The sequence below is a fragment of the Leptopilina heterotoma genome, unplaced genomic scaffold (genome assembly GCF_015476425.1).
Source record: "Leptopilina heterotoma isolate Lh14 unplaced genomic scaffold, ASM1547642v1 Lhet_7, whole genome shotgun sequence".
Lineage (NCBI taxonomy): Eukaryota > Metazoa > Arthropoda > Insecta > Hymenoptera > Figitidae > Leptopilina > Leptopilina heterotoma.
The window spans coordinates 130,683-145,009 of NW_025111161.1; the positions used below are offsets into that span (position 1 = coordinate 130,683).

Genomic DNA, 14,327 nt, shown 5'->3' on the forward strand with positions numbered 1-14,327 from the left:
AATCAAAGAACGATCTATGCGACAAAAAAAAATGTTTATCAATTTCTATTTATATATATATAAAGAAAGCTTTTTTTAATTTATCTACTTCTTTTTCGTATTTCTTATATACACTTTATATATTTCACAAATGTAGTCACCAAAAAGGTTGACGCCTTTTTTATTAGGAGATTTTGTGGTTTATGGCGAAACAGTGGAATGTTAAAAGTGCAATTACTTCAGAAAATATGTACATCTTTTTTTATCTTAACTTTTATTATTGCCTGTAAACTTTTATAATCTTCCATTTTTTCCGTAACACAATTTTTAGTTCTTATTTTCTTAATTTTAGATTTCTTTTAACTTAAAAAATTTTCGCTTCTATTAAAAAATTTCTCACTTTTTAATGAAATTCTTGTCAAAATTGCAATTATTTTCAAAAGTTTTCTAATATTCAATGATTTTCAATAAAATTTTCCAAAAGAATTCCATTATTAAAAAAAAATTCGAATAAAATTCTACGCAAACATTCAATTATTTTGATAAATAATAAAAATTTTTACAGGCATTCTATTATTTACAAATTTTTTTTATAAATTTCTTCGCAATAATTCAATTATTTTCATAAATAATAACATTTTTACAGGGATTCAATTATTTTTATAAATAATAAAATTCTTTTAGGAATTCAATTATTTTCATAAATAATAAAACACATTGCAGAATTTCAATTATTTTTAATGCAATTTTCATTGAATTCCTCGAAATTTTGATAAAATTCGACACAAACATTAAATTATTTTCCAACAAAAAAAAAATGAAAATTTCACAGAAATTCAATTATTTAAAAAAGAATGTACAAAATTTTTTTCCAAAAAATCAAATGTTTTAAAATTTGGCATTAAATAAATTTTTCGCAGTAATTCAATTATTTTCAAAAAAAATCGAAAAAAAATTTTGGTCAACATTTCAATTATCTTTATAAATAAAATAACAAAATTCAATTATTTTCAGGACTTTTAATGAAATTCATTGCAAAATTCAATTACTTTTATAAATAATATAATTCATCACAAGAATTTAATTCTTTATAAATTAAATAAAATTCATGGTAAAATTTCAATTATTTTTAAGAATTTCAATAAAATTCATTGCAAAATTCAATTATTTTCATAAAAAATATTGTTCATCACAAAAATTTAAATCTTTACAAACGTAATAAAATTCAATTATTTCAAAAATTCTAATAAAATTCCTAGCAAAATTTCAATTATTTTCCACAATTTTTCTTAATTTAATAATTTGTGGGTATATCTATTATTTTTACAAAATTTTCCAAAACAGTTCAATTATTTAAAAACAATTTTGACAAAATTCTACTAGAATATTCAATTATTTTCTAAAATAATGAAAATTCCACAGGAATTTAATTATTAAAAATAGAATTTGCATGAATTTTTTTGAAAATAAGTCAAGGGTTTGTTTGAAACATTTTTTAAAATATTCTTCGAAATAATTCAATTATTTTCATAAATAATAAAACTCAAAGTAGAATTTCAATTATTTTTAATATAATTTTAATTGAAATCCTCGAAAAATTTAATTATTATTTAAAATTTTATTAAAATTTGCCGAATGAATTCAATTATTTAAAAAATTATGATAAAAATAATGTTAATTCAAATATTTTTAATGCAATTTTAATCGAATTCTCTAAAAATGTAATTATTCTTAAAAATTTTATTAAAATTCGTCTAAAGATTTTAACGATTTAGCAAATTTATTGATAACATTTTTTATGAGAATTTAATTTCAAGAAACATGAAATTAATAAATTCTTTATTTTTGTATTTAAATAATTAAATTCTGGTTGAATTTACTAATAAAAATGGTTTTAAAAATGAATTTCAGTTAAAGTTTTAGATTATAATTAAATATTAAAAGCATTATAACGTGGATTTTTAGAAATAATTAAATTTTGAAAAAGTTTCAAACTAAAATCATTAAAATTCGTAATTTTTCATATTTTTGACAAAAAAATTCTTCAGAATTAATTCTTTTTAAAAGTTTAATAGGATTTTTATTGAAATTATTTCAAGTTTTTATTTTTCAATATACATTTAATTGCAGAATTTCCGAATAATTGAAATTCTGTAAAATTGAATTGTAAACGAATGAATTTAAAAATTCTCATAAAACTCATCGCAGCGTTTCAATTATTTTTCATATACAATTATAATTGAATTCCTTGAAAAATGTAATTATGTTTATGCAAGTTTTAATAAAATTCGACAAAAAAATTCAATTATTTTATTTGTTACTAAAATTCTTTATAAGAATTAAATTTTGAGAAGTAATGTACAATTGAAAAATCTCCAAATAATTAAATTTTTTAAAATCTTTGATAAATATTAAAAAAATAATCAAAGTTTTGAAAAATTTTTAATTTAATTTTAAAAATAATTTTAATATTAAGATTTTAGTGCAAAATTCAAAGCGAATATTTTTAAATTAAGTTCAATATCAATTATCGAAATCATCGAAGGCAATATGAGCAACGAAAGTGATTTTTATCACATAAAAAAATAGAAGAATAGAACAATAATTTTTTTTTGTGATAAAAATCACTTTCGATGAATGAAAAATATTTATTTTTATAATTAAAGTGACAGATTTCATCATTTTATATAATATAATAAGTTTTGCAAAATTTTTTAAGAACATGACATGAAAAGTAAAGGAAATCAATTTTTTTTTTGTAAAGATTTTAGAAGGACATGAATTAACATATAAGTGACATCTGACAATGAAACACTGAACTCTCTACTTCATGTTGACCCCAATGAATATCCATGCAAGATTCCTGTTGGAGCAACCGAATCAGACAAGCATGATTCTATTTTCATGCGGACATAATACAGTTGGTGAAATTTTTTCTTATTTTTTAAATTATTTTTTTTATTAATAACAATAGTATTTAAAACACCAATATTAAACCCGTAATTAGTGAAATTGTGTGCAGTTAATAATTATCTATATTGAAAGAAACATCATTTTAAGGTAAATATAATCTAAATATTATACACATACATAAAAGTAAGGTTAATTTCGTATTTATACCTCAAAATTTGTTTATTGTTGTGAATACAATTCTATTGTTTAACTTCAATATAATAAAGTACTATCAAAAATTGTATAAAAAGGGGTAACAAAAAATAAGTTTTAAAAGAAAGAAATAATTTGTACTAATGAAAATTATAAGTAAACTATAATAAATATCGCGTACAAAATAGCTATTTTATTTATAGTTTTGAAGATGTGAACTAAAATTCTGATAAAATGGAACTAAAAGTGAATGCAGATAAAAATAAAAACGAAGGGGAATATTTTTAATTAAGTGAATGTAAATTTTTATGTTTAAAATAATATTCAAAAAGTTTGTTTTATGATAAAAAAATATTTTTTTTTTCATTTTATTATAAATATCTATATGGCGGGAATATTGATAAAACTTTAAAATCAGCTGATCTTGACCAATTAGAGAAGAGTTATATACATACAATGTGTATACACCTATGCATGCTGTAATTGTTAAATAATAAATTAGAATTTTTCTGATAAATAAAATATGCGATGAAAATATTATGAATTATTAAAGAAAAAACTGGTATTAAAAATTTAATGAAAATAAAGTACACTTATTAAAAATATAATAATATTTTTATGGCATATCTTATACTTTTATATATGCAAACTGATGAATTAATTATTTTTAATAGTAGCAAATATTTATGTTTTATTTTTATAAAAATTTTTATATTTTTTATTTTTATATTTTGTATATTTACAAATACAATATTTTTTAAATAAATAAATTTTATGACATAAATTTCAAGAAATAATGTTTAATTACAGAAATGGCTGGTAATTCTACAATTGATTATCAAATTCGAAACTTGCGTAATATATTCGCAGTACAAAGAATTAGCGAAAATGCTGAAAATGCATTTTGTACTTTAGATAATATTCCAGAATCATTAACAACTTTAGCGGAGGTTTGTATTTATGTTTTATTCTTTAGAACAATAATTGCAAAAATTTAATTATTTTCAAAAGTATTAAAATTCTTTGCAAAAATTAAATTATTTTTAATACAACTTTAATAGCATTTCATAAAAAAATTCAATTTTAAAAAAAAAATCATATTTTCCGAAAGAATTCAATTATTTTCTATAATTTTAATAAATCCTTTGAAACAATTCAATTGTTTTTACAAATAGTAAAATTCATCGCAAAAATTAAATTATTTTTCATAAATAATAAAATTTTCTCTTATTTTACTCGGAGTGGTTATATTTCTGTTATTTTGGAAAAAAAGACTTCAGATTCGTAATCAGCGACTTCGAAAACCCCTCGAGTAATGACTTTCAAGCGATTTCGGTTAATTCTTAAAAATTCGTCCGCCATATTGGATCCGACATTTTGAGTTTTGGAAAAAGACTTCGGATTCGTAATCAGCGACCCCAGAAACTTCTATAAGCATTTTTTAAAAATTATTGTTGTAATATAATGTATGCCGCAAAGAGTTAAAAATAAACATTGATAAATAATAAAAAATAAATTGTCCAGTTTCTATTAGTATATTACATTTTTTGTAAAAAAAAGAACTTTGAACGGAAAGATAATAATCGGAAAACATTTAATTTACAGGAATTAGATGTCCTAGTTCAGGCACCTGTGTCAATTATAAACTACGAAGGACTAAATTCCCTAGAAACTTTAACATCCACACTTGTTCAATTAATTAATGCTTCTTGGAATCTGGTTCAACAACACAGAATGATTGAAAGGATTCATGAAAAACAAAACGATGTTTACCACAAAGTATCAGTTGACAATAATAATTTAGGGGTAAGTAATAAAAATCCATTTGCGAAGCAAAGAAAATTATAACTCATATTGTTTACTGCTGCCATAGGAATTTCAGTGGTAATTTACAAAACAATATTACAATCCAACAGAGTAATGAAGCACATTTATATTTTTAATGTTTAAGTAATTTATTTTCTTGCAGAATCAAATTAAACGATTGAAGGAGGATATTGAGAAGAAAGATTATTCTATGAGTGAAGTTCAGGAACGAGAGAGAAGACTGAAAGTTAAATGTGAAAATTTTTCTCGTGATCTTAAGCGTGAACGAGATGAGGTTTGTTAATTTTATTAATTTGATTTTATTTACAAATTAATATTTTTTATAATACCTATACAGTACAATTACATTTTTTTTTATTTTCAGGTTCTTAAACTGAAGAAACAGTTACAATCGAAGGACAGTCAACATGCGCACGAATTAAGAAGAATTCAACTAACCGGAAATAAACTTAAAGAGCAACTACAAAAAACTATTGGTGAATTTTCAGAACTTGATTCTATTCAATTTTTACTTTTAATCTGCTATAATATTTTGTAAAAGAATTTTAATTTCATGAGCATCTAATTATTGCGAATGAATTATCATTAAAAAAATTTAAAGTTTATATTCTTCTGTCCAGAGTTAAAAAACGAAATTTTCATTTTCATCTAGGAACTTACGTGCCACGAGATAAAGCTTTACAAAATCTGCAAGCGGAGCATGAAAAGCAGATGTCAATACATCAAGAAACAATTTGCCACTTAGAGAAAAATAATTTGCTGATGCTGCAAGAAATCGCTTATCTAAAAGATGCTTTGGATCTACAGGCCCATCAGATTCTTCAGGCTAAAAGTTCGAAGGTCCGTCAGGAAGATGATGCTAAGGAAAAATACCGGTAAGTCGTTATTTTGTAAATTCAATTAAAATCCAGAATTATTGTTAATTCCACACATTTATTTTAATTTAATTTAATTGCTTTGTTAATTATTAGAAAGGGAATATAAGAGTAAAAACACAATTAGAGAAATTCACTCTAGTTACAACTATATTTTTAAACAATGTCAACTTTACAAATGTTGTTGTCCACCAATAAGCATTTGATTTACAAGGAATTAGATAGATCACAAATTTATTCCACTTTAAGTGATTCAAATGTATTCACTCTAATATCAGGCCTCAGATATTATGATTTTTTCGACTTTTTTCGACTACTTTCAAATAATGCGATTTTTATCGACTTATATTAAAAAATTGCGACTTTTTCAACTTTTCTTCCAAATTTTGCGACAAAATACCATATTTTTAGTATAAAATGTTGCAAATTTTTTTTTATTTTCACGCGCAGTATAAAAAATAGCTGTAGATATGTAAATCTTTCGAAAATTATTTTTGAAAATTTTTTCTAATTAAATTTTTGAAATATACAATTAAAAAGATTTTGAATAATTGAAATTTAGTAAAATTAATTGAAAATAAATCCTTTTTTTCAAGTATTTTATTATAATTTTTGAAAATGAACTATTATAGAATTTTTCTTGAAAATTTTGGAAATAATTGAATTTTTAAAAATTTTAATGAATAATCTACAAGGGTAAATTCAATAAAAAATGAAAATATTAAAATAGTTTTGAAAAAAATAATTCTCTGACAAAGAAATTTAAAAATTTTTTAAAATTTACTATTTTAGAATTTTTGAGAAATTATTTATAATTAAAATTCATCAAAAATTTGATTATTTTTTATATATTTTTTAAAAACTCAATTATTTATTAGCTTAAAAAATTTTTTTGCAAAATTAAATTATTTTAGGGAATTTGATTAAAAATCGTTGCAAAATTCAATTATTTTCATGAATTTTCATAACATTTTTGTCTAAATTCCATTTTCAGGAATTGTATTAAAATTCGTTGTAAAATTCAATTATTTTCTTGAATTTCAATAAAACTCTTTGTAAAATTCAATTTTTTTCTGCAATTTTATTAAAATTCTAATTCATCTACCTATAATTTTAATAAATTAAACTCTTTGCAAAATTCAATTATTTTCAGAAATTTTAATAAAATTTTTGTCTAAATTCAATTTTTAGGAATTTCATGAAAATTTGAAAAAAAAATTCAATTATTTTCATAGATTTTAATAAAATTTTTGTCTAAATCCAATTTTCAGGAATTTTTAAAAAATTTATTGCAAAATTCAATTATTTTCAGGAATTTTAACATAATTTTTGTCTAAATTCAATTTTTATGAATTTTAATAAAATTTTTGTCTAAATTTAATTTTCAGGAATGAATGTTAAAAAAATTTATTGAAAAATTCAATTATTTTCATGAATTTTAATAAAACTCTGTGCAAAATTCAATTATTTTCAGAAATTTTAATAAAATTTTTGTCTAAATTCAATTTTCAGGAATTTTATTAAAATTCATTGCAACATTCAATTATTTTCATGAATTTTAATAAAATTTTTGTATAAATTTAATTTTCAGGAATTTTAAAAAAATTTATTGAAATATTCAATTATTTTCATGAATTTTAATAAAACTCTTTGCAAAATTCAATTATTTGCAGAAATTTTCATAAAATTTTTGTCTAAATTCAATTTTCAGGAATTGTATTAAAATTCGTTGTAAAATTCAATTATTTTCATGAATTTTAATAAAATTTTTGTATAAATTTAATTTTCAGGAATTTTTAAAAAATTTATTGAAAAATTCAATTATTTTCATGAATTTTAATAAAACTCTTTGTCTAAATTCAATTTTTAGGAATTTTATTAAAATTCGTTACAAAATTCAATTATTTTCAGAAATTTTAATCAAATTTTTGTCTAAATTTAATTTTGAGGAACTTTTAACAAAATTTATTGAAAAATTAAATTATTTTTATGAATTTTAATAAAAACTCTTTGCAAAATTCAATTGTTTTTGTTTAAATTCAATTTTCAGGAATTTTATTAAAATTCGTTGCAAAATTCAATTAATTTCATGAATTGTAATAAAATTTTTGTTTAAATCCAATTTTCAGGAATTTTTAAAAAATTTATTGCAAAATTCAATTATTTTCAGGAATTTTAATAAAATTTTTGTCTAAATTCAATTTTCAGGAATTTTATTAAAATTCGTTGCAAAATTCAATTAATTTCATGAATTGTAATAAAATTTTTGTTTAAATCCAATTTTCAGGAATTTTTAAAAAATTTATTGCAAAATTCAATTATTTTCAGGAATTTTAATAAAATTTTTGTCTAAAATCATTTTTTAGGAATTTTATTAAAATTCGTTGCAAAATTAAATTATTTTCATGAATGTTGAAAATTCACAAGACTTGAGTGTATCTAAGAGAAATTATACAACGACGAGTTATTGTTATCCTTGATTAATGGCCTTAATCCTAAAAGGATATGTGATCTAATAAAACATATTTATGACAGCTATTTCTAAATCACCACTCGACAATTTAAAACATCAAAATTACGATTCTTAGTAAATACAACTTTTGAAATTATATTTCTATAAATTTCGGAAAATGTATAATATTAAGCAAAGGATAATCAGAAAATTTATTTGAGTGATGTAAATTTTTAGCGCATAAGTTTGTTGAAATTTCGAGTTTGTTATTTCTTAAATGATACTTAAATAAGTATCATATGTGACGATACTTATTATAATTATCGTGAAAAAGAAAAAGTTTTTTAATTCATGAATCGACTTGTGACCATTTGTCATTAGACATTTGCAATTCCCAGCAATGCAGACGGTATTATTTTTCACCAAAAAAAGTTCCGAGTCATTATTTCTCTTACTCTTCGTGTAAATAATTTCAGTAGGCAATTTATTCCCAGAGCTTTCTATTCTACTGGCGAATAGTCTCAAGGAACTTTTTCCATCTCCACAAGTGGCGTTCATTCTAATTTTTTCAGAGGCCACTAAGTTCATAGTTACATTAGTAAAAATGCTATTTTCCACAAATACAGTACACCCTTCTAATAATAGAAGACCAGGTACTTGTAATTTAAATGTTGAACGAAATATTTCCACTTTCGAAAAATAGGCGAAATTCAAGTGATTTGTGATACATCGAAAATCAGTGTTTTTTATTTCTAAAGTTTTTCCTCTTCCTGAAAAATTTAATCCATTCATTCTTTGGATTATTACACTTTTCATTATGAAATTCGTGACAACAATGTCTGTGAATTGTTCCTCGAAATTTTCGATTAAAGTTTCTTGAATTTGGATAAGATTAATGTGACGAATATTTTTGAAAATGTTGTGAGTTAGTGATGGTATTCTTCGAATGTGGATTAATTCTAAGCTCTCAAGGTTTTTTGTTGTTAAAAGTGATTCAAAAATTAAACTATCAGTGATGTTATGTATCACTAAATTTTGAAGTCTTTTCGCCTGCATAAGACTCGTAGAATGAAGAGTTGCGGATCCACAAGCTGAGATGAAAAGACTGGTTACATTTTCATAATTATAATTATCAGGTAACTGAAGTTTCTGAAATCATAATTTTATAGTGATATGATTTATTAATTTATTTAATTAATTAATTTATTAATTTAGAGTTGAAAAAATATGACAAGTGATTTGAAAAATTAAAAGGGGCCTTAATTTTGACAAAATAAAATTGTGATTCATTGTTGAGGAGAGAAGAGAAAAATCAAATTAGAAAAAATTTTAACAAGTTACCTACTTCGTTTTCTAGACACGTGCACGTAATTCTAGTTTCATTATAAACTTTACATTGGTCGCTAATAAATTCGGTCGATGATAAGGATAAGATCCATGAAAATAGAAGAACTAGGTTCCTAGACATTCTTCTTTTCCTTATTTTAATCTTTTACAATTCGTAATCCTCTATTTGACAAATATTCATTAACATAGTTTCCTCATTTGCCGTTTAAAGAAATGAAAACTTATTTCCTCTTCCTCGTCGAAATTTATTGAACTATAAAGCACACAATAAAGTGATTTATTCAGTTAAAATTTAGGAAACTTTTATGTTAATTAATTATTAAAAAATTATTCCTGAAACTCTTGACTACTTGAATACTTAATTTTCTTTATTTAAAAATTAAAATTAACTTTTTAAAATAAAGAAGTATCGAATTTTTGATACTGTCTCAAACACTGGATGAAATCAACCTGTTTTAACGTAAACTAAAACTGGAAGACTTTATTAAAGTTTGTTAGTTTATTTGCTTAGGTTCTTGAAGAAAGTTCCCTTAACGAGTTTACACAAAACTTTGACACTCTGATCATTTCGCCAGCTGCAGAAATGAGTTTTGTACTACATTGTTCAATGAAAAACAATTTTCCTCCTTCTTTTATAGAAAAGTTTCTTCTTTTTTTGAACTTTCAGTCGTTTCGTATACGGTTATTCACTTTTCCGCAACAAATTCAATTTTAAGATAAATCGAATTAAATGGAAACTTTTATTTATCTCTTTGTTGATTTTCTATCAAAAGCACTGAAGTGATTCTTCTCGAGAGAGAGGATATTGTTAACTGTTTGTTGATAAAGGATAAATGTTTCGATGTCTAGCAAATTGGTTGTACTTCAAATTGTGATGGACAGTCCTTTCAAGCCCCACATTTTATGGAGAGTGACGTGTCGAGTGATCTTTTTATTACAGTCAAATTTCGACTCTTAGTCAACACTCTGATCAATAATTAAATTGCTTGTAAAGAAGATTTATTTCATGAATTAAATAGAAGACACTTTTTTTTAATTACTACAAAATTACAACTAGTAAAAAAATATGATAATTGAATAAATATTTCAAACATGCTTTAATTAATCGTAGCAACAATTCGGACGCTAAAGCGCGCGACTAACTTTTTAGGATGAAATTAGCAATTTTAAAAATAATAGAATTTAAAAATTTGTAATTCAAATTTTTGATGAAATCACTAAACAAATACAAATTTGGAAAAATTACATAAATAATTGCAGAAATTCAATTATTTTCAAAAGCGATAAAATTCTTCTTATAAAATTCAATTAAATTTTTTTTAAATCAGAGTTTCCGCAAATATTTAATTTCATTTTTCCCTGACTTTTCCCTGATTTCCAGACTTTTTCCTGACTGATTTTCACTTTTGCCCTGACCCTAAAAAATATTCTGATTCACTCTAAAAATTATTAGAAATTCAAAAAAAATGTTCTATTACATTTATTTACAAATTTAATTAATTGTAAAATTATTCAGAAACATCAATAATTTCTTTTTTAAATAAATATTTAATCATTATTATTTTTTTGTAGGAATTAAAATTCTTCAATAAATTCAAATTCAAACCTTTTTGAAATTCAACAATTTATAAGAATATTATTACAAAACATAAAGAAGACGGTCACTCCGAGTCTTCGACTCGGAGTGATCGCCTTCTTCATGTTTTGTTATAATTTAAATTACCATGAAATTATTCAAAAAAAAATTGTATTATTTACAAAAATCCTAATAAAATCCTTCGCAAGAATTCAATTATTTTAAAAAATTGTAATAAAATTCGTTGCAATAATTTAATTATATTCATAAATAATAAATCGATTATTCGTTAATTCATTTTTTAATCAATTTTTATTAGAAAATTCTAGAAGAATTCAATTATTTAAATTGAAAAATAAATCCTGCAATGAGTTTTATTATTTATGAAAATAATTAAAAATTTTCTCAAAAATGTTATTAAAATTTTTCTAAAATAATTGAATTTCGGTGAAGAATTTTATTATATTTCTAAAAATAATTGAATTCTTGAACAGAACTTTGTTAAAATATTTTAAATAATTGAATTCATGCGACGAATTTTATAAAAATCTTTTTAAATAATTGATATTTTTCGAAAAATTTTATGAAATTTTGTATATTAAATAATTGAATTCATGTGAAAATTTTATTATTTATGAAAATAATTGAATTATTTCAAAGAAATTTATTAAAAATTTTATAAATTATTAAATTCCTGTGAAATTTTAACAAGAATTTTATTCAAGTTTTTAAAAATAATTGAATTTTGAAAAAGAATTTTATTATTTATAACAATAATTGAAATTTTGACGAGAATTTAAAAAAAAAATTTTTCAATAATTGAATATTAAAGAATTTTATTATTTATTAGATAATTGAAATTTGGACAAGAATTTTTTTTTAATTTTTGAACATAATTGAATTTCTGCGAAGAATTCTATTACTTTTGAAAATAATTTAATTCTTCCAACGAATTTTATTCAAGTTTATAAAAATAATTGAATTTCGGTGAAGAATTTTACTATTTTTAAAAATAATTGAATTCAATTATTTTCAGAAATTTTCATAAAATTTTTGTCTAAATTCAATTTTTAGGAATTTCATGAAAATTTGAAGCAAAATTCAATTATTTTCATGAATTTTAATAAAATTTTTGTCTAAATCCAATTTTCAGGAATTTTTAAAAAATTTATTGCAAAATTCAATTATTTTCAGGAATTTTAACATAATTTTTGTCTAAATTCAATTTTTATGAATTTTAATAAAATTTTTGTCTAAATTTAATTTTCAGGAATGAATGTTAAAAAAATTGTTAAAAAAATTTATTGAAAAATTCAATTATTTTCATGAATTTTAATAAAACTCTGTCCAAAATTTAATTATTTTCAGAAATTTTAATCAAATTTTTGTCTAAATTCAATTTTCAGGAATTTTATTAAAATTCATTGCAACATTCAATTATTTTCATGACTTTTAATAAAATTTTTGTATAAATTTAATTTAACTTTATAAAAATCTTTTTAAATAATTGATATTTTTCGAAAAATTTTATGAAATTTTGTATATTAAATAATTGAACTCATGTGAAAATTTTATTATTTATGAAAATAATTGAATTATTTCAAAGAAATTTATTAAATATTGAATAATTGAATTCCTGTGGAATTTTGACAAAAATTTTATTCAAGTTTTTAAAATAATTGAATTTTGAAAAAGAATTTTATTATTTATAACAATAATTGAAATTTTGACGAGAATTTAAAAAAAAATTTTTTAAATAATTGAATATTAAAGAATTTTATTATTTATAAAGATAATTGAAATTTGGACAAGAATTTTTTTTTAATTTTTGAACATAATTGAATTTTGGAGAAGAATTTTATTATTTTTAAAGATATAATTGAAATGACCAGAATTTTTTTTTAAATTTTTGAATATAATTGAACTTCTGCGAAAAATTTTATTACTTTTGAAAATAATTGAATTTCTGGAATTATTTGTAACTTTTCCAAAATTCATTTTTTTTTTTTAGTATTTTTAACTAAAATTGTTTTATCAATCTAGTATTTATGAAAATTGTAAAAATTATTCATTAAATAATTTCTAAGTCATAATTTTATGATGGTTCTTGTAAAATTAAGTTATTTAAAAAGAAATTATTGTCTGAAATAGAAAAAATTTAAGGTTTTGTATTAAAATTCGCGCTAATTTCATAGTTTACGAGGCAATAAAAAAAAACATTAAAATTCAGAGTTTTTTCATGAATTTTTAAAATTCAATTTTTTCCAGTACTTTTACTAAAAATCCCTGACTTTTCCCTGACTTCTCTGACCAATTTTACTTTACCTGACTTTTCCCTGAATTCCCTGACCTGTGGCAACCCTGTAAATATCGTCAAAATCCTAATTATCTTTATAAATAACAAAATTCTTCCCCAAAGTTCAATTTGACCAAAGGGTGAAGTAAAAGACGAGTCAAATATTTTTAAAGAGCTTAAAATAAACGAAGCAATTTTCCATAAAATAAAAAGAAAATGTTGAATCTTAAGAATTTTCGATTTTTTGTGCTAGTGCCCAGAGTAGTTTTTTTGACCAAAGGGTGAAGTTTAAATGACGAGTAAAATATTTTTAAAGAGCCCAAAAATATTAAAGCAATTTGCCTTAAAATTAAAGACAAATGTTGAATTTTAAGAATTTTCGATTTTTGGTCCTAGTGGTCAGAGTAGTTTTTTTTTTACCAAAGGGTGAAGTTTAAGAAGGGTTTAAAGTATTTTTGAAGAGCTTAAAAATAATGAAGCAATTTTATTAAAATTGAACTTATTTACACCAAATTGAATCTGGTAATTTTTGAGATTTTTTTTAATTATAAAGTTTTTGTAAAAAGACATTTTATTTTCGTATATACATTGTGATGTGTTTACAGTATATTGTTATTCTGTACATTGTGTTTCGAAACATGATTTATTAATGAAAATAGAACAGAAAATGATTGGCGCTATTACAATTTAACATTTGTAATATGATATTATTATGCACGAATGTGATTCTATAGTCGCCTTAACAGTTCAACTAATGTTAAATTCATGTGAAAAAGAAATAATTATATTTATAGTTTAAAAAAAAAGTCCATGAATAACTAAAATTATAATACAGAATATTTAAAACGCAGTTTCATAAAATATGTAAAA

At 21.4% G+C, this 14,327-nt stretch overlaps 1 protein-coding gene across 1 annotated transcript in view; it reads left to right on the top strand.

Annotated features, from left to right (window-relative positions):
* The first annotated feature begins 2,846 nt into the window (after positions 1 to 2,846).
* LOC122510499 (afadin- and alpha-actinin-binding protein-like) overlaps positions 2,847 to 14,327 on the top strand; it is a 68,019-nt gene continuing 56,538 nt past the window's right edge. The window contains exons 1-6 of the mRNA XM_043625190.1: positions 2,847 to 3,039; positions 3,895 to 4,034; positions 4,690 to 4,890; positions 5,054 to 5,185; positions 5,276 to 5,387; positions 5,564 to 5,786. Coding sequence (XP_043481125.1) covers positions 3,897 to 4,034; positions 4,690 to 4,890; positions 5,054 to 5,185; positions 5,276 to 5,387; positions 5,564 to 5,786 — 806 coding nt within the window. The 5' untranslated portion in view covers positions 2,847 to 3,039; positions 3,895 to 3,896. The remainder of the gene's footprint in view (positions 3,040 to 3,894; positions 4,035 to 4,689; positions 4,891 to 5,053; positions 5,186 to 5,275; positions 5,388 to 5,563; positions 5,787 to 14,327) is intronic.